This window comes from Salvelinus alpinus, chromosome 13 (genome assembly GCF_045679555.1).
Source record: "Salvelinus alpinus chromosome 13, SLU_Salpinus.1, whole genome shotgun sequence".
NCBI classification, from domain to species: Eukaryota; Metazoa; Chordata; class Actinopteri; order Salmoniformes; family Salmonidae; genus Salvelinus; species Salvelinus alpinus.
The window spans coordinates 29,313,663-29,339,622 of NC_092098.1; the positions used below are offsets into that span (position 1 = coordinate 29,313,663).

Here is a 25,960-nt window from a genome sequence, read left to right on the forward strand (position 1 = left end):
TATCCTGCCGTGTGCTCTTGTTCGGTGCAAAAAAAAACTACTCCCTGCGGCAAAAAAAAGCATGTTCCCCGGGGTCACACGCGCCCTCCCTGGCATCGCTCCGAGCCCCCCCCCCCAGGGGGGCGCGCCCCACTATATGAGAAGGACTGCATTAGTCCATTGTTGATATAGTCCCAAAATGTTTTGAATGTTAACAATCAAGTTTTCAAGATATAGAATTTTTGAAATACAGCCAGTATTTGGAATCATAGGATGCAAAATGCATCATACCTTCTGTATTTTGAAAGATTAATGTCTTAAACTTGATTGCTGACATGCAAAATATTTTGGCACTATGTCAACAATGGACTAGTTTCTTTTAAGCTTGTATGTAATACTTTAATCTGTGTGACAGTACTCTACTTATGCATTCTAGTCTTCCCTTATCACTGGCCACTTTACAGCCTTGCACAGTGGGGAAAATTGAGCCACACACACACAGCTAGCTACCGTTGGAAACATGTCGAAATTGGCCAGTGTTGGAGTCCATTTCAGCCGGGCATTGTGCAACCGCTATATCCAATCCGGTTCTTTCACTGCCACAGTTCAGCTTTTTGGCCCTCTGCCACTGACAAAGTACATTGATGTGAATTGGCTAATAATAAGCCACACGACAATGCATGAAAGGCGGTAGGATTTAGTTCTAAATTCATTAAACAACAAACAAATAATGTAACACCAAAAAAATGACTTTCTGAATATGGCTATCTTCCTCAACTAGAAACCTTTCCGTAACTGAGTTTTACCATGTGTGTTTATAACTACGCTTACACTGCATTATGACTATGGGGCGTCAGGTAGCCTTGTGGTTAGAGCGTCGGACTAGTAACCGAAAGGTTGCAAGATCTAATCTCCGAGCTGACAAGGTAAAAACCTGTCGTTCTGCCCCTGAACAAGGCAGTTAACCTACTGTTCCTAAGCTGTCATTGAAAATAACAATTTGTTCTTAACTGGCTTGCCTAGATAATAAAGGTAAAATAACAAAATTATAGAAAATTGTAACATTGTGTTTTATAATGGATTATAGATATGGGCTTCAAATAAATTAGCTTCATATCATTGTTTTACTATGTTTACCAGTGTTTTCATAGTTTCTCTTTGTTGTGTGCAGAGCCAAGGTCAAGGACAAGATTCAACTGATCAACAACATGTTGGACCAGGTCAATGAGATGATTATTGGTGGTGGCATGGCCTTCACCTTCCTCAATGTCCTCAACAACATGGAGGTGAGGACAAAGGGGGTGGGGGACTGAGGGAGATGATACTTTGTTTAAGGGAGACGCTGGAGGGGAGAAGGGTGGGAGAAATGGAGAGGAGGATTCTGCCCCTTTTTTTGGCCAATTGTGTTTCTATCATATAATTTTAACCTCTTTGATTGAATGTAACTCGGAACTCACTCATGCCTCAGCACAATCTAGTTAAATCTGGGGTCACATTAGCTTTAAAAAATGCAGACCATCAAAAAATCGGAGTTTCTACCATTTCACCGACTTTTTATATTGAATTTTATTTATTTTTTCTTCAATAGAGTAATAAGGGGCATGCAACTATAGTTTTTCTTAACACAAAAAACGCAGAATATCGTTTTCATTAGAAGTGCAACGCTATTTGGCTTACAATGAAAAAGCAAGGTATTATTTTTCAAAAATGATGTATGGCCATCAAATTTGTAATCTTTATTATAGAAAGAATTTTGCCAGCTACATTTCCTAATGTTTTGCTTGAAGTGAATCTTGCATTTTAACTTGCTATCAGAGAGAAACTACTCTGGAGGAAAAGAAAAGTAGCCTACACATCAGTCAGAGCGCTGTCTGGTGATCCAATGACAAAGAAAATGTATTGCAACTGAAGCACGAAATTACTCTGAGCATAATTTACAATAAGAAGCGCTTTAGATCTGCGTTTACAAAATGCAGAAAGATAAAAAAATATATATGTTTTGTCTTTCCTTTTCTGTGTGGAAAAACACAATCCTTTTGTTAACGCGACCCTAGTTAAATATGTTCAATGATTGACTGTGTTGTATATCATAGTGGTTGTAGTTAAAATGAGTGATCCTCTCTTCCCTGGCAGATCGGCACCTCCCTGTATGATGAGGAGGGCGCCAAGATCGTCAAAGAGCTGATGGCCAAGGCTGAGAAGAACAAGGTCAAGATCAACCTACCCGTCGACTTCATCACCGCCGAGAAGTTTGACGAGCATGCCCAGACTGGCAACGCCACTGTGGCTGCTGGCATCCCCGCAGGCTGGATGGTGAGGAGAGGAGGAGAGCAACCTGGGTCATGTTCATAAGGGCATGCAACGGGGAAAAAATTGAAACGCTTTGTAACAGAGAACTAAAATGAGCTTTGGACAAGTCAAGGGAAGTCCCTCCAAGTTTCAGTCTGTTTTCTTCAGTTTGGTACCTAATGAACACAACCCTGATTGGGTTTTATTGTCTTCTTGAGGGGTGGGTAGTCATGGGAATTTTCCTTAGTTATTGTGCTAGCTAGCAATTTGATATACTGTATCACTTTCATAGTGAAATAAAATATAGGATGGTTTTATGTAGATATTGTAGATGAATATGTAAAACTGGGATTGAGCTCTGTATCCCTCGCTCCCTCTGTTCTCCCCAGGGTCTGGACTGTGGACCGGAGAGCAACAAGCTCTTCGCAGAGGCTGTAGGCAGAGCCAAGCAGATTGTGTGGAACGGCCCCGTGGGTGTGTTTGAGTTTGAGAACTTCGCCAAAGGAACCAAGAGCCTGATGGACAAAGTGGTGGAGGTCACCAACTCAGGCTGTGTCACAATCATCGGTAAGACCCTCTACCACTGTTTGCATAATTACCATGAAGCACGTCTTTCACCAGGCACCTGAGACAATGTTTGCAAATAAATACATGTATAATTGAGATATTTAATTAAACCAAGCCTGCTACTGTGTATAATGTTAACAAATGTTTTTATTCAAGTTTATGCTTGCTCTGCCGTTTTGATTGGAAGTTTTTCTTCATCCACTCTTTATCATTCTAACCATTAGATGGCGCCAAATACCAAATACCTTCCTCACATCTATAGTAGTGAATGATCACTATCACAGTGAAGGGTCTGTATGACCTTAATTTTAACCCCATGTTGTCTTGTTGATGCCCAGGTGGAGGCGACACCGCTACCTGCTGCGCCAAATGGGGCACAGAGGACAAGGTCAGCCATGTCAGCACAGGAGGCGGAGCCAGTCTGGAGCTTCTGGAGGGTGAGTGACGTCACCACGGTCTCATCCGGACGTTTGACCTATGTCCAGTTCAAAATCAACCCCCTAACCGCTGCCCCATGACACTACGTAGTTTCTTCCCTATTGCTTACACACATTAAGTTGTTTCAGATCTGCAAGGTGGCATGATGTAGTGTCTGTAAGTAGATGCAACAGCAGACTAGCAACAAATGACTGCATTTCTGTATGGTAGTTCCCTTTCAATCAGTTAACTTCGGTACAACATACTATAGGGAGTTGCACTTTTGCGTCTTCGGTTGAAGGATCTACAATCACGCTTGACAAGGCAAATTAAATCCGCGCCTCACTGGAAGCCTCGCTTTCCACAGGTGATAAGCGTGAGGCTCAGATTTATTTCTTCAATTATTCCGCTCTTCACCTGAGTATGAAAAGAAACGATTCACACTACTAAAGCAAACAATTGGAAACTGGATTTCGTTGACGAATGGACAACAACCTGGTCCAACCCGCATTCAGCTAAGCTGATACTACCAGTGTGTGCCCCCTTCATGGATCTGGAGGAGGCAGGGCTGATGCACACTTCTCCAGTGGATGGCAAGCTAGCTGGCTACCTAGCCCCGTTTGCTAACAAGGATGTGGAAAATGCGAATCCTACACTCCCGAACAAGCACTGTCACTTTTCGGCTGCTCAGCTGGGTGACGTTTTATTGTCCAGAGAGGCTGGTTAGGGCGCACATATAGTTTTTGACAGTTCTTCCACCTACTGGGGATAATGGCTTCTATCATAGTGGTCATTCCCCTGAGATTATTATTGGTGCAGCCGTTCTACGCTGGGTGCTAGCAACGCGCTTGGATGCATCTCGCCACCTAAACCAGTCGATTCAGGTGTCCCCAACATGCCTTCGGGCACTGGCCCAGTGGAAGAACCCCGGCCTTCGGGCACTGGCCCAGTGGAAAGAACCCCGGCCTTCGGGCACTGGCCCAGTGGAAGAACCCCGGCCTTCGGGCACTGGCCCAGTGGAAAGAACCCCGGCCTTCGGGCACTGGCCCAGTGGAAGAACCCCGGCCTTCGGGCACTGGCCCAGTGGAAAGAACCCCGGCCTTCGGGCACTGGCCCAGTGGAAGAACCCCGGCCTTCGGGCACTGGCCCAGTGGAAAGAACCCCGGCCTTCGGGCACTGGCCCAGTGGAAAGAACCCCGGCCTTCGGGCACTGGCCCAGTGGAAAGAACCCCGGCCTTCGGGCACTGGCCCAGTGGAAAGAACCCCGGCCTTCGGGCACTGGCCCAGTGGAAAGAACCCCGGCCTTCGGGCACTGGCCCAGTGGAAAGAACCCCGGCCTTCGGGCACTGGCCCAGTGGAAAGAACCCCGGCCTTCGGGCACTGGCCCAGTGGAAAGAACCCCGGCCTTCGGGGCACTGGCCCAGTGGAAAGAACCCCGGCCTTCGGGGCACTGGCCCAGTGGAAAGAACCCCGGCCTTCGGGGCACTGGCCCAGTGGAAAGAACCCCGGCCTTCGGGGCACTGGCCTAGTGGAAAGAACCCCGGCCTTCGGGGCACTGGCCTAGTGGAAAGAACCCCGGCCTTCGGGGCACTGGCCTAGTTTAAAGAACCCCGGCCTTCGGGGCACTGGCCTAGTGGAAAGAACCCCGGCCTTCGGGGCACTGGCCTAGTGGAAAGAACCCCGGCCTTCGGGGCACTGGCCTAGTGGAAAGAACCCCGGCCTTCGGGGCACTGGCCTAGTGGAAAGAACCCCGGCCTTCGGGGCACTGGCCTAGTGGAAAGAACCCCGGCCTTCGGGGCACTGGCCTAGTGGAAAGAACCCCGGCCTTCGGGGCACTGGCCCAGTGGAAAGAACCCCGTCTAATGGGCCAGGTGTTATCCCGCAAGGTGGCCATGACTCGTCCCCCCCAAGGGTGCGGAGCGCTGTGCGAGGTTTACTCAATTTGGGGAGTATGGACAGTGTCAGAGTGCCCGACATATCAATTACCTGGAACTTCTGACCGTGTCCTTAGCGCTCAGGCACCTCCTGTTTGTCGGCAAGCATATGCTGGTCAGATCCAACCACATGGCGATGGTGGTATACAGTACATCAACAGGCGATGGGGACTCAGTCCATCCCCTCCTCATCTTGGCCCGCTCCCTATAGCTGTGTAGCAGTGTGCATTTGCTCTCACTTCGGGTGATGCATGTTCCCATTTGCCTCAACTCGGGTGCGGATCTGCTATCCAGGGGGGGCCCTCTTCCTCAAAATGGGGGCTACACCAGTGGCCTCTGACCCTCCTTTACGCATTTCTGCTAGTGGTTCTGATTCAGCCCACGTGGAGAGAGTGCGCCAGGAGGGCTTCATTCATTCACTCATTCTTTTGGCTGCCCGTTGGCCCAGGCAGCCTTGGTTCACGAAGATCATTGTCCCAGGCGCATGGGCAGGTTTGACACGTGAGGCCAGAGATTTGGTTCCTATGGGCCTGGCCCCTGAAAGGAACAATCTGATGGTTTGAGGCTTACCTCAACATTTTATTGCTACCATTCCATCTGCAAGTGCGCCCTCCACAAGAGGGCTATATGCATACAAGTGGAAAGCTTTTGAGCTCTGGTGCCGAAAGAAAGGGCGTGTTCTTTTTCAGTGTTCTGTGAGGGACATCCTTATGTTCCTACAGGAGCTTTTTCGAGCAGGGGTGGGGCCTTCTCCATGTTTAGAAGTGTACATGGCTGCAATCTCAACATGTCATGTGGGAATTGGCAGAGCCTCGGCTAAACATGTTGGGGACCTCCACGCGTTATCTGTACACCTTTCCTGTACTCAGTTTGCCCCAGGTGACTAAGGTGACGTTGCATCCAAAAGCGACCTTTGCCCCGAAAGTCAGGTCCTTAGCTTTTGAGCCATTTACCTTTTCACCACCTCCTTTTGCTTCTGAGGAGCAACAGAGGTTACATGCCCTATGTCCGGTGCTAGCTTTACGCACGTACATTGAACGGACACGGGATATCCGGTTATGTGACCAGCTTTTTGTCTGTTTTGCTAATCCAGCTCATGTCAGGGTGCTCTCCAAGCAGCATATCTCCCACTGGACTGTGGAGGCCATCTCCTACGCGTCCACTCCGCCAGGCAGCTGACTGCGTCTTGAGCATTGACTATAGGAGATTTGACTATAGGAGATATTTGTGCTGCAGCAAGTTGGGCATCACCACACACTTGTGAGGTGTTGTCGCTTGGATGTCACTGCTCTGTGTAGCCCACAGTGTGCTTAATGCTGGGACAGGGGAAAGTCACTAGGCAGTGCGCCGGGTGCGCAATACCCAGACTGCCGCATCTGGCAGGGTCAGGTCTTGGTGGTCTGCCATTAGCAGTTTCATTTAGTATCCATTGGGGCTGGCTTTGGGTGTGATTTATATTTCCCCATATTATGTTCTTCCGAAGTTGACTGCCTAAAAGGGAATGTAATGTTATGACTATAACTACTGTTCCCTGAAGGAGGGAATGAAGTACAACACCTGTTCCTGGGCTCGGTAAAGACCGGTATTACATTTGAAGGAATGAATCTGAACCTCATGCTTATCACCTGTGGAAGGCGGGGCTTCCGGCGCAGCACCGATTTTCATTGGCCTTGTCAGGTGTGATTGTAGATACTTCAACCGAAGTCGCAAGAGTGCGACTCTAAATAGCGTGTTGTACCTCGTTTCCCTCTTACAATATGGTCACCGCACTACTGTTCCCTGTATGTCCTTCCTCTCTGCCCACAGGTAAAGTGTTGCCCGGTGTGGATGCCCTCAGCAGCGCTTAAGCCCCATCCCCATCACCTAGGAGAGGTGGGAGTGAAGACAAACACACCCGCCAGAGTTTGGACACCCACCCAGCCCCCAAGGCAAAGTGCTCCCTAAGTTTCCCACCCTGCGCTTGTCTAGCACCATCCCTGCTCTCTAGTCTACTACTGTACAGATGGCTGACACAAACTGCAATATCTCTCTCGCTCCTACACGTGCCCAACCTCTACATCACTGAGGAAGTGCAGGTGTTCTCAGCAGAAACCACCCTCACTCCCTCATATGCACTTATGTTCCTTCGAGCTGTGTTTTTCAGAGACCAGTCAACTGCAGCTACAACTGTATTCATCATACAGAAATGTGGGAATTTGTCATCTGCATCGCCTGTGTAAAAGAGTGCTTGCGTGTGTTTGTTTGTATTACTCTTGTATAGCCAGCCAGCCCAGGGAGTTTTACAACCCTAAAAATGTGTTGTAACTCTATCTAGACCTTTATATTTGTCTTCACACAAATGTCTCTGTGTCAGTTGCCCCCATTGTCTCAATCATGTTTCTCCCCTCTGTTATGGCATCCATCCTATGACCCTGTGGCTTGTAAGATGGTTGTTCCCCAGTGGTGGTTTCAGGGGTCGAGCTACTGGAAGTCATGTGACCTGAACAGACGCTCACAGAATAAAACGGTGTAAAATAAATAAAAATCGACTAGTTATTTGTACTTTAGTGTCATTCATTGTTAATTTCGTCAACTAAAATAGTGACTCAAATATTTGTCAAACACCTATTTTTCAGTGGCAATTGACAAGACTATAAATAATAGAACCAGAAAAAATTAGAAGTAAAGAGAAAAAAAGATATATTTTCAGACTACTAAAACAAGGTGAATATTTATGACTACTAAGGGGAATGGACAAAATATTTTGATTTGAGAGATTTTCGTTGATGAGCACACAATACTGTTTAGCAGTGGGAAGGATGCGGCACACACAGCCTGCATCAGCTGGTGATCTGTGGGGGAGCAAGCAATGAGTATGGGCAGACAGGCTCCGCCTCCACTTATACACATTGTGCAAGCGGTTCTTGCTTCCCCATAGCTAACCAGTCACCACCAGCCTTCTAGTTAGCTACCCTTTGCCTGGTTAATAAACACATTTTACGAAATTTTTACGAAATTTTAAAACAATAGCAGCATTGAGTTTATAGTGAAACAGTTGTCTAGCTATGTTTCTCTCCCTTGAGTATAGACTATTTTACTGTCTTTGAATTAGTAGTTTCGCTCAAACCTCCCACTTTCCCCACTACATTTCATACCCAGGTTCTGCAGCCAAGTCTCCCTCTTTTTTTCCTTAGAGAAAACGGCTTGAGAGATTACTGTTAAAAAGATATGACCCATAATACCGGCACTATGTTTTTTAAAATTTCTATCGTGCATTGGTGCCCTGAATTTTACATTTCTTAAAGCATATCGCAGGCTGTTCTAAAACTAGGATACTTGCAGACTGGACCGTTAACCATTTGTGACTAGTTTCACGAAACTAGGTGTATGTCGCACGCCACTTCACAGGAGCGTTTCATGTGCCTTAATAACAAACTTGTATTCCATCCATAAATACGAATAAAATTGTTAAATTACGAACCTAGTTGGTTCAGCCATGGAAAAAGACAGCCATGATTGTCTGAAATAATGGATGGGCTGGACATGCGTTTGGTTTGGTCTGCCATGTAGCATGCTTCTGTGTAAACTCAGCAAAAAATGTAAATGTCCTCTCACTGTCAACTGCATTTGTTTTCAGCAAACTTAACGTGTAAATATTTGTATGAAAATAAGATTCAACAACTGAGACACAAACTGAACAAGTTCCACAGACATGTGACTAACAGAAATTGAATAATGTGTCCTTGAACAAAGGGGGGGGTCAAATGTAACAGTCAGTATCTGGTGTGGCCACCAGCTGCAATAAGTACTGCAGTACATCTCCGCTTCATGGACTGCACCAGATTTGCCAGTTCTTGCTGTGAGATATTACCGTACTCTTCCACCAAGGCACCTGCAAGTTCCCAGACATTTCTGGGGGGAATGGCCCTAGCCCTCACCCTCTGATCCAACAGGTCCCAGACGTGCTCAATGAGATCCGGGCTCTTCGCTGGCCATGGCAGTACACTGACATTCCTGTATTGTAGGAAATCACACACAGAACGAGCAGTATGGCTGGATGGTCATGTCTGGATGAGCCTGCAGGAAGGGTACCACATGAGGGAGGAGGATGTCTTCCCTGTAATGCACAGCGTTGAGATTGCCTGCAATGACAACAAGCTCAGTCCGATGATGCTGTGACACACCGCCCCAGACCATGATGGACCCTCCACTTCCAAATCGATCCCGCTTCAGAGTACAGGCCTCGGTGTAACACTCATTCCTTCGACGATAAATGTGAATCCGACCATCACCCCTGGTGAGACAAAACCACAACTCGTCAGTGAAGAGCACTTTTTGCCAGTCCTGTTTGGTCCAGCGACTGTGGGTTTGTGCCCATAGGTGACGTTGTTGCCGGTGATGTCTGGTGAGGACCTGCCTTACAACAGGTCTACAAGCCCTCAGTCCAGCCTCTCTCAGCCTATTGCGGACAGTCTGAGCACTGATGGAGGGATTGTGCGTTCCTGGTGTAACTCGGGCAGTTGTTGTTGCCATCCTGTACCTGTCACACAGGTGTGATGTTCGGATGTACCGATCCTGTGCAGGTGTTGTTACACGTGGTCTGTCACTGTGAGGACGATCAGCTGTCCGTCCTGTTTCCCCATAGCACTGTCCTGGGCGTCTCACAGTACAGACATTGCAATTTATTGCCCTGGCCACATCTGCAGTCCTCATGCCTCCTTGCAGCATGCCTAAGGCACGTTCACGCAGATGAGCAGGGACTCTGGGCATCTTTCTTTTGGGGGTTTTCAGAGTCAGTAGAAAGGCCTCTTTAGTGTCTTAAGTTTTCATAACTGTGACCTCAATTGCCTACCGTCTGTAAGCTGTTAGTGTCTTAACGACCGTTCCACAGGTGCATGTTCGTTAATTGTTTATGGTTTATTGAACAAGAATGGGAAACAGTGTTTAAACCCTTTACAATGAAGATCTGTGAAGTTATTTGGATTTTTAAGAATTATCTTTGAAAGACAGGGTCCTGAAAAAGGGACGTTTCTTTTTTTGCTGTTTATAACGTGAGCTGTTCAGTATGTGTTGACAGTCCTTTCTATCGCACCGTTTTTGAAAGATTGAACGTTTGCTGCTTTTCTTAAAAACATTGATGCCCTGAATTTAGCAGGCGCTATCGACAGATCAGATGGAAAAAGTGATGGGCTACATTCTACACAAGCCACGGTCAGTGTGAACCGGTCTGTGTGAACTGGAGTTACTTGACACAATGCTGGCCAGAAACAAAACAGAGTTAAATGGTTCTAGTCTGCCATGTATGCGGGTAAGAGTAGCTACATTTTCAGATAAGTTTCTAATTTTGTCAGAGAGTCGTTTTATTGCAAGTAAAAGCGTGCTGTTAGCTAGCAAACGTTAGCTTGCTGGCTTGCTAACTAATGTTACGTGTATGATCTGTGTAGTAATATTATTTGAATCAGATATCCATTTGCATTGCTAGTTATAGCCTAATGCAGGTATTCCCAAACTGGGGGTACACCAAATATATATATATATTTTTATTTCTTCACATTTTCAAACAGTCCATTTATATTTTCCAACGGGGCTATACATTTGGGTGCGATTTTTTTTTTTCTCTCTCGCCTGAGTAGCCTTGTTTCACTGCCAAAAATAAAATGAAACCATCTAGTTTTCAGCGAAATCACAACACGATGTCAAATATAGGTAGCCTAGTCAAATAATTTAACATCCAGTGCCTTTTCTCAGCCACAGTGGGTTATAGGTGAAAAAGTACTATCTCACAACTCGATGAAACCTTCACTCTTGCGCAGACATTTAGAAACAAAACGTGCCAATTTGAAAAATAAGCCAAGCGAGTTTTTTGAGAGAGAATGAAGACTGCTTTCGAGTAGTAAGGCATGTATAAAAGCAACATATATCATTAATAAGAAGGGGCTAGAAGAGTCTTATATATATTTTTTCTTTCACCTTTATTTAACCAGGTAGGCTAGTTGAGAACAAGTTCTCCTTTACAACTGCGACCTGGCCAAGATAAAGCAAAGCAGTTCGACACAAACAACAACAGAGTTACACATGGAATAAACAAGCGTACAGTCAATAACACAATAGAAAAAAAGAAAGTCTATATACAGTGTGGGCGAAGGGCGTGAGGAGGGAAGGCAATAAATAGGCCATAGTAGCAAGTAATTACAATTTAGCAAATGAACACTGGAGTGATAGATGTGCAAGTAGAAATACTTGTGTGCGAAACAGCAAAAAAGTAAATAAAAACAATATGCGGATGAGAAAGGTAGATTGGATGGGCTATTACAGATTGGCTATGTACAGCTGCAGCGATAAGTTAGCTGCTCGGATAGCTGATGTTTAAAGTTAGTGAGGGAAATATAAGTCTCCAGCTTCAGTGATTTTTGCAATTTGTTCCAGTCATTGGCAGCAGAAAACTGGAAGGAAAGGCAGCCAACTGAGGTGTTGGGTTTGGGGATGACCAGTGAGATATACCTGCTGGAGCGCGTGCTACGGATGGGTGTAGTTATCGTGACCAGTGAGCTGAGTTAAGGCAGAGCTTAACCTAGCAAAGACTATAGATGACCTGGAGCCAGTGGGTCTGGCGACGAATATGCAGCGAGGACCAGCCGATTTAGAGCATACAGGTCACAGTGGTGGGTGGTATATGGGGCTTTGGTGACAAAACGGATGGCACTGTGATAGACTGCATCCAGTTTGCGGAGTAGAGTGTTGGAGGCTATTTTGTAAAGGACATCGCCGAAGTCGAGGATCGGTAGGATAGTCAGTTTTACGAGGGTATGTTTGGCGGCGTGAGTGTAGGAGGCTTTGTTGCAAAATAGGAAGCCGATTCTAGATGTAATTTTGGATTGGAGATGCTTAATGTGAGTCTGGAAGGAGAGTTTACAGTCAAGCCAGACACCTAGGTATTTGTAGTTGTCCACATACTCAGTCAGAACCGTCCAGAGTAGTGATGCTAGTCGGGCGGGTGGGTGTGGACAGCGAACGGTTGAAGAACATGCATTTACTAGCGTTTAAGAGCAGTTGGAGGCCACGGAAAGAGTGTTGTATGGCATTGAAGCTCGTTTGGAGGTTTGTTAACAGTGTCCAAAGAAGGGCCAGATGTATACAGAATGGTGTCGTCTGCGTAGAGGTGGATCAGGGAATTACCCACAGTAAGAGCGACATCGTTGAAGAAGTAGTTGGTGAACCAGGCGAGGCAGTCATTTGAGAAACAAGGCTGTTGAGTCTGCCGATAAGAATACGGTGATTGACAGAGTCGAAAGCTTTTGCCAGGTCGCTGAAGTCGGCTGCACAGTACAATCTTTTATTGATGGTGGTTATGATATCGTTTAGAGGCTGAGGTGCACCCATGACCAGCTCGGAAACTGGATTGCACAGAGGAGAAGGTATGGTGGGATTCGAAATGGTCAGTGATCTGTTTATTAACTTGGCTTTCAAAGACTTTAGAAAGGCAGTGCAGGATGGATATAGGTCTATAACAGTTTGAGTCTAGAGTGTCACCCCCTTTGAAGAGGGGGATGACCGCGGCAGCTTTCCAATCGTTAGGGATCTCGGACGATATGAAAGAGAGGTTGAACAGACTGGTAATAGGGGTTGCAAAAATGGCGGCGGATAATTTTAGAAAGAGAGGGTCCCGATTGTCTAGCCCGGCTGATTTGTACGGGTCCAGGTTTTGCAGCTCTTTCAGAACATCTGCTATCTGGATTTGGGTGAAGGAGAAGCTGGGAGGCTTGGGTAAGTAGCTGCGGGGGGTGTGGAGCTGTTGGCCGGGGTTTGGGTAGCCAGAAGGAAAGTATGGCCAGCCGTAGAGAAATGCTTATTGAAATTCTTGATTATCGTGGATTTATCGGTGGTGACAGTGTTACCTTGCCTCAGTGCAGTGGGCAGCTGGGAGGAGGTGCTCTTATTCTCCATGGACTTTAGTGTCCCAAAACTTTTTGGAGTTAGAGCTACAGGATGCAAATTTTTGTTTGAAAAAGCTAGCCTTTGCTTTCCTGACTGACTGCGTGTAATTGGTTCCTGACTGCCCTGAACAGTTGCATATCGTGGGGACTATTCGATGCTATTGCAGTCCGTCACAGGATGTTTTTGTGCTGGTCGAGGGCAGTCAGGTCTGGAGTGAACCAAGGGCTATATCTGTTCTCAGTTCAATTTTTTTTTTAAAGGGGCATGCTTATTTAAGATGGGGAGGAAATTACTTTTAAAGAACGACCAGGCTTCCTCGACTGACGGGATGAGGTCAGTATCCTTCCAGGATACCCGGACCAGGTTGATTACAAAGGCCTGCTAGCAGAAGTGTTTTAGGGAGCGTTTGACCGTGATGAGGGGTGGTCGTTTGACCGTGGACCCATAGCGGATGCAGGCAATGAGGCAGTGATCGCTGAGATCCTGATTGAAAACAGCAGAGGTGTATTTGGAGGGCAAGTTGGGCAGGATAATATCTATGATGGTGCCCATGTTTACGGATTTAGGGTTGTACCTAGTGGGTTCCTTGATCATTTGTGTGAGATGGTGGGCATCTAGCTTAGATTGTAGGACTGCCGGGGTGTTAAGCATATCCCAGTTTAGGACACCTAACAGAACGAACTCTGAAGATACATGAAGGGCAATCAATTCACATATGGTGTCCAGGGCACAGTTGGGAGCTGAGGGGGGTCTATAAACAGGTGGCAACAGTGAGAGACTTATTTCTGGAGAGATGAATTTTAAAAATTTAGAAGCTCGAACTGTTTGGGCATAGACCTGGAAAGTATGACAGAACTTTGCAAGCTATCTCTGCAGTAGATTGCAACTCCACATGGTGAGTTACCAAGTGACTAGGACAGACAAGCCCCATACTATTGTGGAGGACTAAATTCTTCCTGCTGCCGCGGATATGGCTGGGACAATGCTGGGGGAAAAGGCCAACAAAAAGTATACAGACAATGCCTTCATCAAACAACACTGTTTCACGATGCATCAGTGACATGGCAGGAGATGTTTTGAAACAGTTACTGCTTCACATGCAAGCCAGTGAAGTCTATGCATTACAGCTGGATGAGTCAACAGATGTGGCGGGCCTGGCACAGCTCCTGGTATATGTCTGTTATGTTTATGGGGGGTCAATTAAGGAAGACATCCTCTTCTGCAAACCACTGGAAACCGGGACAACAGGAGAGGATATTTTTAAAGTACTGGACAGCTTTGTGACATCAAATGGACTTCTTATGGCTGCAGGGGCAGTATTAAGTAGCTTGGATGAAAGGTGCACAGAGGTGCCCATAGTAAACTGCCTGCTCCTCAGTCCCAGTTGCTAATATATGCATATTATTATTCGTATTGGATAGAAGACACTCTGCAGTTTCTAAAACTGTTTGAATTATGTCTGTGAGTATATCAGGACTCATATGGCAGGCAAAAACCTGAGTTTTCACTTCCTACGGCTTCCACTAGATGTCAACAGTCAATAGAACTTTGTCTGATGACTCTAATGTGAAGGGGGGCCGAAGGAGACAGGAATTAGTCAGGTCTGCCACGAGCTGACCATGCTTTCACATGCGCATTCACATGAGGACCTCCATTCCACCGCTCTTCTGAAGTCAATCTAATTCTCCGGTTGGAACGTTATTCAAGATGTATGTTAACAACATTCTAAAGATTGATTCAGTGCATCGTTTGACATGTTCCTACTGACTGTTACGGAACTTTTGGACATTTCGTCACGTTATAGTGGACGCGCTTTGTGACTTTGGAATTGTTTACCAAAAACGCTAACCAAAGTAGCTAATTGGACATAAATAACGGACATTATCGAACAAATCAAGCATTTATTGTGGACCTGGGATTCCTAGGACTGCATTCTGATGAAGTTCATCAAAGGTAAGGAAACATTTATCATGTATTTTCTGGTTTCTGTTGACCCCAACATGGCGGCTAATTTGGCTATTGTTCTGAGCTCCGTCTCAGATTAAATCAAATCAAATCAAGTCAAGTTTATTTTATATAGCCCTTCGTACATCAGCTAATATCTCGAAGTGCTGTACAGAAACCCAGCCTAAAACCCCAAACAGCAAGCAATGCAGGTGTAGAAGCACGGGCTTATTAATTATTGCATGATTTGCTTTTTCCGTAAAGTTTTTTTAAATCTGACACAGCGGTTGCATTTAGGAGAGGTATATCTATAATTCCATGTGTATAACTTGTATTATCATCTAAATTTATGATGAGTATTTCTGTTGAAACGATGTGGCTATGCAAAATCACTTGATGTTTTTGGAACTAGTGAATGTAACGCGCCAATGTAAACTCAGATTATTTGTTATAAATATGAACTTTATCAAACAAAATATGCATGTATTGTGTAACATGAAGTCCTATGAGTGTCATCTGATGAAGATAATCGAAGGTTAGTGATTAATTTTATCTCTTTCTGCTTTTTCTGACTGCTATCTTTCGCTGGAAAAATGTCTGTGCTTATTGTGGTTTGGTGGTGACCTAACATAATCGTTTGTAGTGCTTTCGCTGAAAAGCATATTTGAAATCGGACATTTTGGTGGGATTAACAACAAGATTACCTTTAAAATTATATAAAACACATGTATGTTTGAGGAATTTTAATTATGAGATTTCTGTTGTTTGAATTTGGCGCCCTGCACTTTCACTGGCTGTTGTTATATCGATCCCGGTAGCGGGATGCAGCCATAAGAAGTTTTAAGATTTGTTGGTATCTGTACTGATGGTGCAAAATCCATGACAGGGAGACATAGTGGAGTGGTAACGCACGTGCAAGCAGTTGCTCCCGACGCCACTTGGGTACACTGCAGCATCCATCGAGAGGCTCTTGCTGCCAAAGGAATGCCTGATAGCTTGAACGATGTCTTGGACACTACAGTGAAAATGCTTAACTTTGTTAAAGCAAGGCCTGTGAACTCTCGTGTATTTTCTGCACTATGCAATGATATGGGCAGCGACCATGTAACGCTTTTACAACATATAGAAGTGCGCTGGTTATCAAGATGTAAAGTATTGACTTATTTTTTTAAATTGAGAGACAAGCTTAAAGTTTTCTTTCCTGACCATAATTTTCCCTTGTCTGACCGCTTGCATGATGACGAGTTTCTCACATAACTGGCCTATCTGTTTTTTCCTCGCCTGAATGATCTGAATCTAGGATTACAGGGACTTTCCGCAACTATATTCAATGTGCGGGTCAATATTGAGGCTATGGTTAAGAAGTTGGAGCTCTTCTCTGTCTGCATTAACAAGGACAACACACAGGTCTTTCCATCATTGTATGATTTTTTTTGTGTGCAAATGAACTCAAGCTTACGGACTATGTCAAATGTGATATAGTGATGCTCGTGAGTGAGTTGGGTGCGTAATTATGCAGGTACCTTTCCGAAACAGATTACACAAACAACTGGATCCGTTATCCCTTTCATGCCCTGCCTCCAGTCCACTTACCGATATCTGAACAAGAGAGAGTCATCAAAATTGCAACAAGCGGTTCTATGAAAAATTGATTTAATCAGAGCAACTGCCAGATGTCTGCGCTCAGAGTAGGGCTGCGCTCGGAGTATCCTGCCTTGGCAAATTGTGCTGTTAAGACACTGTTGCGCTCTGCAACCACGTACCTATGTGAGAGTGGATTCTCGGCCCTCACTAGCATGAAAACTAAATACAGACACAGACTATGTGTGGAGAATGATTTAATACTGAGACTCTCTCCAATACAACCCAACATTGCAGAGTTATGTGCATCCTTTCAAGCACACTCTTCTCATTAACCTGTGGTGAGCTATTCACAATTTTCGATGAACAAATCAAATGTTATATGTAAGATGGCTAAATAAAGAGCAAATGTATTGATTATATTATTTGTGCCCTGGTCCTATATGAGCTCTTTGTCACAGCCCGGCAGAGAGAATAAAGTAGACGGCACACGTCAAACGTTTGATTTATGACCCTATGTCCGGATGACGTATGCATGCCCATATTTGGGCATCCGGTCAGGACATCCTGGCAGGAAGTTATCACGTGCTTATGCCCATATATGGGCATCCTGTTCCTGTTCTCACGCCTTAGAGTGAGTGTGAATTTATGTATATAATGCGTATATTCCTTTGAAGTTGTCATGATGATTGATGTCTAGGGACCTCTTTCAACTGGGGGGGGATGTGTTTGAACATTTCAAAGAGTATGACCCCACACCCACCCTATTTTAATGCCCTTAGGGTTGTTGTCTATGAAGCAGGAATGTCTGGGAGGGGGATTGTGTGTGTGTGTGTATGTATGTCTCTACAGGAGTGTTAGAAACAAGGTCCCTTCTCATTGTGTACATTTCAAGCTTTCAACAACAATAAAACAACCATCTAAATAATGTTTCTCGGCCTAACACACTGAGTTTCCTATTTAGTTCTCTTTTTATTTGTACATGCACCGAGCTTCCAGGTGGCTCCAGCCTATGGATGTTCGGTGCATGTACACCGGGGGGATTTTGAAAGAGGTAGATTACAACCCCAAAGTAATAGGGTTAAGAAAAGATCATAAAGTTAATTTCAGATTCAGGTTTAGGGGGTAATAACTTTAGGGAAACCGCATTTCACACTATGTACAGACATAGAGAGCCAAAACATCAAGGTGTAACAGGGATGAATGGATAATCAATGTACAACAGTAGTCTTCTGTAACAAGCAATACGTGTTAAATATGAGTCACAGTCAATCATGACAGCCTCTTTTTGAAAGGCCTTTACTTATGACTTAAACAGATTCATTTTCTACCGATCTTATTAATTAATGCAGTGGGATAAATCAGGTGTTTCTTGGTGGGCTTAAACAAATCTACCTTGAAACAAAAGTGTACACTCTACACACATGTTTATTGACTTTTAAAAAGACCACAGTAACATGACAGATATAGTAGAGCTGCTACAAAAATCTGCTAGTTCGTATGTATTTTCCAAAGCCTGTCTGGATGTGAACTACTTTATGCCTGGAAAACTTAGAGCTGGGGCTTGGGTGGAATTGGAAACGGCAGGATGTCAACACCTATAACCAGGCCCTTTATCTGTAAAAAAAGGAATAGTACATTTTTAAAAATTAATTATAACATGCTTTAAACTGTATGTACTAAAGATTTAGAATTAAATAAATGGTTTTATAAATTGTATCTCACCCTTTAATGAACGGGAATCTCTCGTTTTCTCTCTCGCCCCGGTCTGTCGCGGAGAAATGCAATGTCTTAAAAAAAACAATGTCTTATTTTATACGAATACAGTCTTTCCTAAAACAGATAGTTATAAACATTTAAAGCTTACTAAAAGTGTAGTAATGTCTGGTAATGATGTATTCCTGTTGTACACCAATGTTTATAAATAAAACATTCGTGCATATTTCAATATTGCACCGTAAAATTGGTTAATTAATTATAACATGCTTTAAACTGTATGTACTAAATATTTTGAATTAAATAAATGGCTTTAAAAGCAGTATCTCACCTTTTAACGAAGGGGTTCTGTCTTTTCGCTCTATCACTAAGCCTGTCCCGGAGAAAAATAATTTCTGAAAAGCCGTGCGCGTTGGTGTATGCGTGTGCTGGCGTGTATGTGTGTGTGTTTCAAAAACAAAGGGGTGGGGGGGTCTCTGCATGGGTCGTTTGAAACCAAGGTTTACACTATCATGCAAACTGTATGTACAGATATCTGCCTACCCCCCATCAAAAAGTGTGTCGGCATCTCTTAAACTTAATAGGGGGCGCAATTTTCACTTTGGGAAAAAATCGTGCCCAAATTAAACGGCCTCGTACTCTGTTCTAGATCATTCAATATGCATATTATTATTACTATTGGATAGAAAACACTCTGAAGTTTCTAAAACTGTTTGAATTATATCTGTGAGTAAAACAGAACTAATTTGGCAGCAAACTTCCAAACAGGAAGTGAAAATTCTGAAAATGGGGCTCTGTGTCAGGGCCTGCCTATTCAACTGGCTTATATTTATGGATATGTATGCACTTCATACGCCTTCCACTAGATGTCAACAGGCAGTAGAATGTTGAATGGGGTGTCTAGCTTGATGTGAGACCGAATGAGAGCTTTTGGAGTGACAGGTCCGCTCTATTGGCAGTATTCAACTGCGCACCAGGGAACCCCACATTGTCTTCTGAAATGCGTTAGGTATACACGACGAAATGCTCCGGGTCGGATTTTATTGGATACATATGAGAAAAACATCATAAAGTTGGATTTTCAACCGAGTTTGACCAGTTTATTCAACGTTTATTGGGACTTTTGGAATTTTTAGCCATGTGCCCTCCACATGGCTAGCCAAAGTTGCTAATTGGACAGAAGAAATGGACATTCTAAAACAAATCAACGATTTATTCTGGAACTAGGACTCCTTGCACAACATTCTGATGGAAGATCATCAAAAGTAAGAGAATATTTATGATGTTATTTCGTATTTTTGTGGTTTGTGTTGGCTCCAACAAGGCAGAGAATTGTTGGGCGCTGTCTCACAATATTGCATGCTGTACGTTGTACTAAAGTTATTTTTTTAAATCTAACACAGCGGTTGCATTAAGAACCAGTGTATCTTTCATTTGCTGTACAACATGTATTTTTTAGTAAAGTTTATGATGAGTTTTTTGGTTAGATTACGTGACTGTCCAAAATATCTCCGGACAATTTGGTGGATTATGGCTACGTATTCACAATGTAAAACCACGATTTGTACCTCTAAATGTGCACATTTTCGAACAAAACATAAATGTATTGTATAACATGACGTTATAAGAATGTCATCTGATGAAGTTGTTCAAAGGTTAGTGATTAATTTTATCTCTATTTGTGGGTTTTGTGAAAGCTATGTTGGCGGTGAATAAATGGCGTTGTGTGTTTGGCTATTGTGGTGAGCTAATATAAATATATATTGTGTTTTCGCTGTAAAACACTTAAAAAATCGGAAATATTGGCTGGATTCACAAGATGTTTATCTTTCATTTGCTGTACAACATGTATTTTTCATAAATGTTTTATGATGAGTATTTATGTATTTCACGTTGCTCTCTGTAATTATTCTGGCTGTTTTGGTGCTATTTGTGACGGTGGCTGCAATGTAAAACTACGATTTATACCTCTAAATATGCACATTTTCGAACAAAACATAAATGTATTGTATAACATGATGTTATAAGACTGTCATCTGATGAAGTTGTTCAAAGGTTAGTGATAAATTTTATCTCTTTGTGGGTTTTGTGAAAGCTATCTTGGCGGTGAATAAATGGCGTTGTGTGTTTGGCTATTGTGGTGAGCTAATATAAATATATATTGTGTTTTCGCTGTAAAACATTTTAAAAATCGGAAATGATGGCTGGATTCACAAGATGTTTCTCTTTCATTTGCTGTATTGGACTTGTGATTTCATGAAATTATATTATATGATATCCCTGTGGCGCTAGGCTAGGCTATGCTAGTCAGCTTTTTTGATGAGGAGGATCCCGGATCCGGGAGGGTGACTCGTTAGAGGTTAAAATGGGCACTTTCGATTCATTAACACACATGCCTTTCAAATCCGAATTCATCTCACCCCCGAGGATGTGGGGGCTAAAAAGTCAAACACCCCAGAAAGAGTACTATATGTCTAGACTGACCCCCGGGGTTAAAACATTGTTATTTCTAATCAGCGCATATACTAACGGTGCCCCCACCCCGGTCTATAAATTTACATCGGACACCCCCCAAGTTGCTACCCCTAAGGTGCTATGAAGCATAAATGCAATACAAGCAGACAGAATGTGTCTCGACACCCCCTCCGGGTACTCCAGGCCCATTTTTAGCATACAGGATATCGCCCGGGGGAAAAAACGTCACCCCTGCTCTGTAAACTCATTCCGTACTATCTCTCGTTAGGGATACGACCGCGGAACGAGTCTAGTGAAACAGATATTTTCTCCTCTGTTCGCACTGCTTTAGCGCAACTACAAACCCCACAGGCCAACAACCCAGAAGTGTTATCAGAACGAACAGTTAAAAGATCATCTGTGAATCCATTCTAATGGAGCTTTCTGAAGGTGAGATAGTGAAAAAATATATATTAGATTTGGAGGCGGGGAGTTGTTTGAATATTATTGATATTATTGTAATATTAAACAGGAGTTATATGTTTTTTAAACCGATGACAATGATTTTTTAATGTCAAATGCCCATATTCTTGTAATTTAAAAATGTATATATATCGTATAACATGTTAATATTATCTAACGTTCGCAGGATATCCAACATTAAGCCAACTGCACCCGGGGATAAATGCTATGGAACAGCCTTCGTTAGAATGGAATTCCGAGGAGCAACGGGCGGACACAGAATTTTACGAGATATCTATATGTCAACTGTATGTATTTTTTATGATAAAATGTACAACCGACATCGAACCCCCTACACCCCTGGAGGACATGGTCAAAACGGAAGGGGTACCCCGGAACATGGAGAGTAAAACAATGAATTCCGACGAAAAATGGCTTTTAAAATAAGGGTGCACACTTTTTGTTTTTAATGTATAAATATTATAATGGAATTTATTTTTTTGGACTTATGTCATTTAAAGCGGTGAAATCGTCCGAATCGTCCGAGTGTCTATGTAATGAATGACTCAACACTATACACGTCAGCTACTACAGCCACTGAAATGACTGCAACACTTAACCAAGAGCTGAAGTTAGTTTCAGAATGGATGGCAAAGAATACGTTCGTCCTAAATATTTCCAAAACTAAAAGCATTGTATTTGGGACAAATCATTCACTAAACTCTAAACCTCAACTAAATCTCGAAATTAGTAATGTGGAAATTTAGCAAGTTGAGGTGACTAAACTGCTTGGAGTTAACCTGGATTGTAAACTGTAATGGTCCAACTGTTATCCAAGATGGCGTAGCAGTCAGGCGTCTTTTGTCTTCGTTTTGTCGTGTCCTGTGTATATATCTTTATATATATATTTTTATATAGTTTTTCTTCGCACATATTTTTTATATTCTTCTTAACCCGAACTTCAACATACTCTCCTGCAACCCGCCTCACCCAATGTGGTATGGATCTGCTATTTTCTTTACTTTAGAACCAGAACCCCCAACAGAAGCTAACTAGCTACTAGCTAGTGGTCAGCTAGCCACTGCTAGCGGTCATCAACTAACCTTTAGCCCAGACAACTCCTGCCAGTCTGCTCAGCGCGATTCAACCCAGAGCTTATCGGACTTATTTTTCTCCATATCTCCGGATTCCTACCGCAAGCTCTGAACCTCTTCACCTGGAACATCGCAGCTAGCTAGCTGCTATCCGATTGGCTTCTCCTGGCTAACGTCTCTGTCCCAAAGCAAGCACCAATTAGCCTGGAGCTAGCCTATGCTAGGCCCATCTCCCGTCTACCTGAAGTGGTCCATCAGACACTCCTTAGGCTACAATACCTATTTTGCCAATTAGCCTGGACCCCTTTTATTGCCGACACGGAGCCCCACCGATCCATCACGACTGGACTACCGACGTAATCCGCCCGAGGGGGGTTTTCAACAGGCTCCTCTGTCGCAACGTCCCCTGAATGCCCATCTGCTAGCCTGCTAGCCGTGGCCCGCTAGCTGTCTAAAGCATACCGGACTGTGAGCTGAAGAGGTCCATCAGCCAATTTCTTGGGCTACTATACCTATTTTTCCAATTGGCTTGGACCCTTTTATTACATGGACCCCTGCTGATCCATCACGACTGGTCTGCCGACGTAACCGCACGAGGGGGCTACAACATACTTCTTCCGTCACGACATCCCCTCTAAGGCCTTTCTGCTAATCTGCTATCCCCAGCCCGCTAGCTGTCTGAATCGCTGTGTCTCCAGCCTGCCCAGCTACTCACTAGACCCTATGATCACTCGGCTACGCATGCCTCTCCCTAATGTCAATAGGCCTTGTCCATTGCTGTTTTGGTTAGTGATTATTGTCTTATTTTACTGTAGAGCCTCCAGCCCTTCTCAATATGCCTCAGCTAACCCTCTTGTCCCAACTAACACACAATGCGGTGACCTCACCTGGTTTAATTGATGTCTCTAGAGACAATACCTCTCTCATCGTCACTCAATGCCTAGGTTTACCTCCACTGTATTCACATCCTACCATACCTTTGTCTGTACATTATGCATTGAATCTATTCTACCGCGCCCAGAAACCTGCTCCTTTTACTCTCTGTTCCGAACGTACTAGACGACCAGTTCTTATAGCCTTTAGCCGTAGCCTTATCCTACTCCTGAATCCTGGCTTAGGAAGGCCACCAAAACCCCTGAAATTTACATTCCTAACTAAAACATTTCCCGACAAGATAGAACTGCCAAAGGGGACGGAGTTGCAATCTACTGCAGAGATAGCCTGCAGAGCTTTGTCTTGCTTTCCAGGTCTGTGTCCAAACAATTTGAGCTTCTACTTCTAAAAATCCACCTTTCCAGAAATAAGTCTCTCACCATTGCCGCTTGCTATAGACCACCCTCTGCCCCCAGCTGTGCCCTGGACACCATATGTGAATTAATTGCCCCCCATCTGTCTTCTGAGCTCGTGCTGTTAGGTGACCTAAACTGGGACATGCTTAACACCCCGGCCATCCTACAATCTAAGCCTGATGCCCTCAATCTCACACAAATGATCAATGAACCTACCAGGTACAACTCCAAATCCGTAAACACGGGCACCCTCATAGATGTCATCCTAACTAACTCGCCCTCCAAATACACCTCTGCTGTTTTCAATCAAGATCTCAGCGATCACTGCCTCATTGCCTGCATCCGTAATGGGTCTGCGACCAAACGACCACCCCTCATCACGTTCAAACGCTCCCTAAAACACGTCAGTGAGCAGGTCTTTCTAATCGACATGGCCCAGGTATCCTGGAAGAATATTGACCTAATTCTGTATGTAGAAGATGCCTGGTTATTCTTTAAAAGTGCTTTCCTCACAATCTTAAATAAGCATGCCCCATTCAAAAAAATTAGGACCAGGAACAGATATAGCCCGTGGTTCACTCCAGACCTGACTGCCCTTGACCAGCACAAAAACATCCTGTGGCATACTGTATTAGCATCGAATAGCCCCCGCGATATGCAACTGTTCAGGGAAGTTAGGAACCAATATACACAGGCAGTTAGGAAAGCAAAGGCTAGCTTTTTCAAGCAGAAATTTGCATCCTGCAGAACAAATTCCAAAAAGTTCTGGAACACTGTAAAGTCCATGGAGAATAAGAGCACCTCCTCCTAGCTGCCCACTGCACTAAGGCTAGGAAACTGTCACCACTGATAAATCCACGATAATTGAGAATTTCAATAAGTATTTTTCTACGGCTGGCCGTGCTTTCCACCTGGCCACCCCTACCCTGGTCAACAGCCCTGCACCCCCCACAGCAACTTGCCCAAGCCTCCCCCATTTCTCCTCCACCCAAATCCAGATAGCTGATGTTCTGAAAGATCTGCAAAATCTGGACCCCTACAAATCAGCAGGGCTAGACAATCTGGACCCTCTCTTTCTAAAATTATCAGCCGAAATTGTTGCAACCCCTATTTCTAGCCTGTTCAACCTCTCTTTCTTATCATCTGAGATCCCCAAAGATTGGAAAGCTGCCACGGTCATCCCCCTCTTCAAAGGGGGAGAAACTCTAGACCCAAACTGCTACAGACCTATATATATCCTACCCTGCCTTTCCAAGGTCTTCGAAAGCCAGTTAACTTCTCTAGGATAGGGGGCAGCATTTTCACATTTGGATGAAAAGCATACCCAACTTCAACTGCCAGCTACTCATCCAGCTACTCATCCCCAGAAGATAAGATATGCATATTGTTAGTAGATTATATATAGATAGAAAACACTCTGAAGTTTCTAAAACTGTTTGAATCATGTCTGTGAGTATAACAGAACTTATTTAGCAGGCGAAACCCCGGGGACAAACCATTCAGATGTTGTTGTTTTTTGAGGTCACTCTCTTTTCAATGGATTTTCTTCAATTGTATCGATTATTTAACGTAAAAAAATACCTAAAGTTGTATTACAAAAGTAGCTTTAAATGTTTTGGCAAAGTTTATAGGTAACTTTTGAGATATTTTGTAGTCATGTTTCAGGAGTTGGAACCGGTGTTTTTCTGGATCAAACGCGCCAAATAAATGGACAGTTTGGATATATATAGACGGAATTAATCGAACAAAAGGACCATTTGTGATGTTTATGGGACATATTGGAGTGCCAACAACAGAAGCTCGTCAAAGGTAAGGTGTCGCGCCTGCAGGGTTGAAAAATGCTTCTCTCTCTTTGTTTACAATGGTGCTAACTCAGATAATAGCATTGTTTGCTTTCGTCGAAAAGCCTATTTGAATTCTGACATGTTGGCTGGATTCACAACCAGTGTAGCTTTAATTTGGTATCTTTCATGTGTGATTTAATGAAAGTTAGATTTTTATAGTAATTTATTTGAATATGGCGCTCTGCATTTTCTCTGGCTTTTGGCCAAGTGGGACGTTAGCGTCCCATAGTAACTTAGGATCAGTCAGTGGCCACGCCCCGGTGAGCACAGATATTACACAGCGTCATGGAACGCCCCCCTTTCTACTAAGTATAAAACCCACTTCCGACAAAATGTACATCAAATCAAATGTATTTATATAGCCCTTCGTACATCAGCTGATATCTCAAAGTGCTGTACAGAAATCCAGCCTAAAACCCCAAACAGCAAGAATTGCAGGTGTAGAAGCACTGTGGCTAGGAAAAACTCCCTAGAAA

The 25,960-nt window shown here is 44.0% G+C and overlaps 1 protein-coding gene across 1 annotated transcript in view; it reads left to right on the plus strand.

The window, feature by feature from the left end:
• Positions 1 to 7,721, plus strand: part of LOC139537505 (phosphoglycerate kinase) — a 42,965-nt gene extending 35,244 nt beyond the window's left edge. Inside the window, exons 7-11 of the mRNA XM_071338899.1 lie at positions 1,151 to 1,265; positions 2,113 to 2,292; positions 2,658 to 2,835; positions 3,174 to 3,272; positions 6,993 to 7,721. Of these exons, the coding sequence (XP_071195000.1) occupies positions 1,151 to 1,265; positions 2,113 to 2,292; positions 2,658 to 2,835; positions 3,174 to 3,272; positions 6,993 to 7,033 (613 nt within the window). The 3' untranslated portion in view covers positions 7,034 to 7,721. The remainder of the gene's footprint in view (positions 1 to 1,150; positions 1,266 to 2,112; positions 2,293 to 2,657; positions 2,836 to 3,173; positions 3,273 to 6,992) is intronic.
• Positions 7,722 to 25,960: the final 18,239 nt, after the last annotated feature.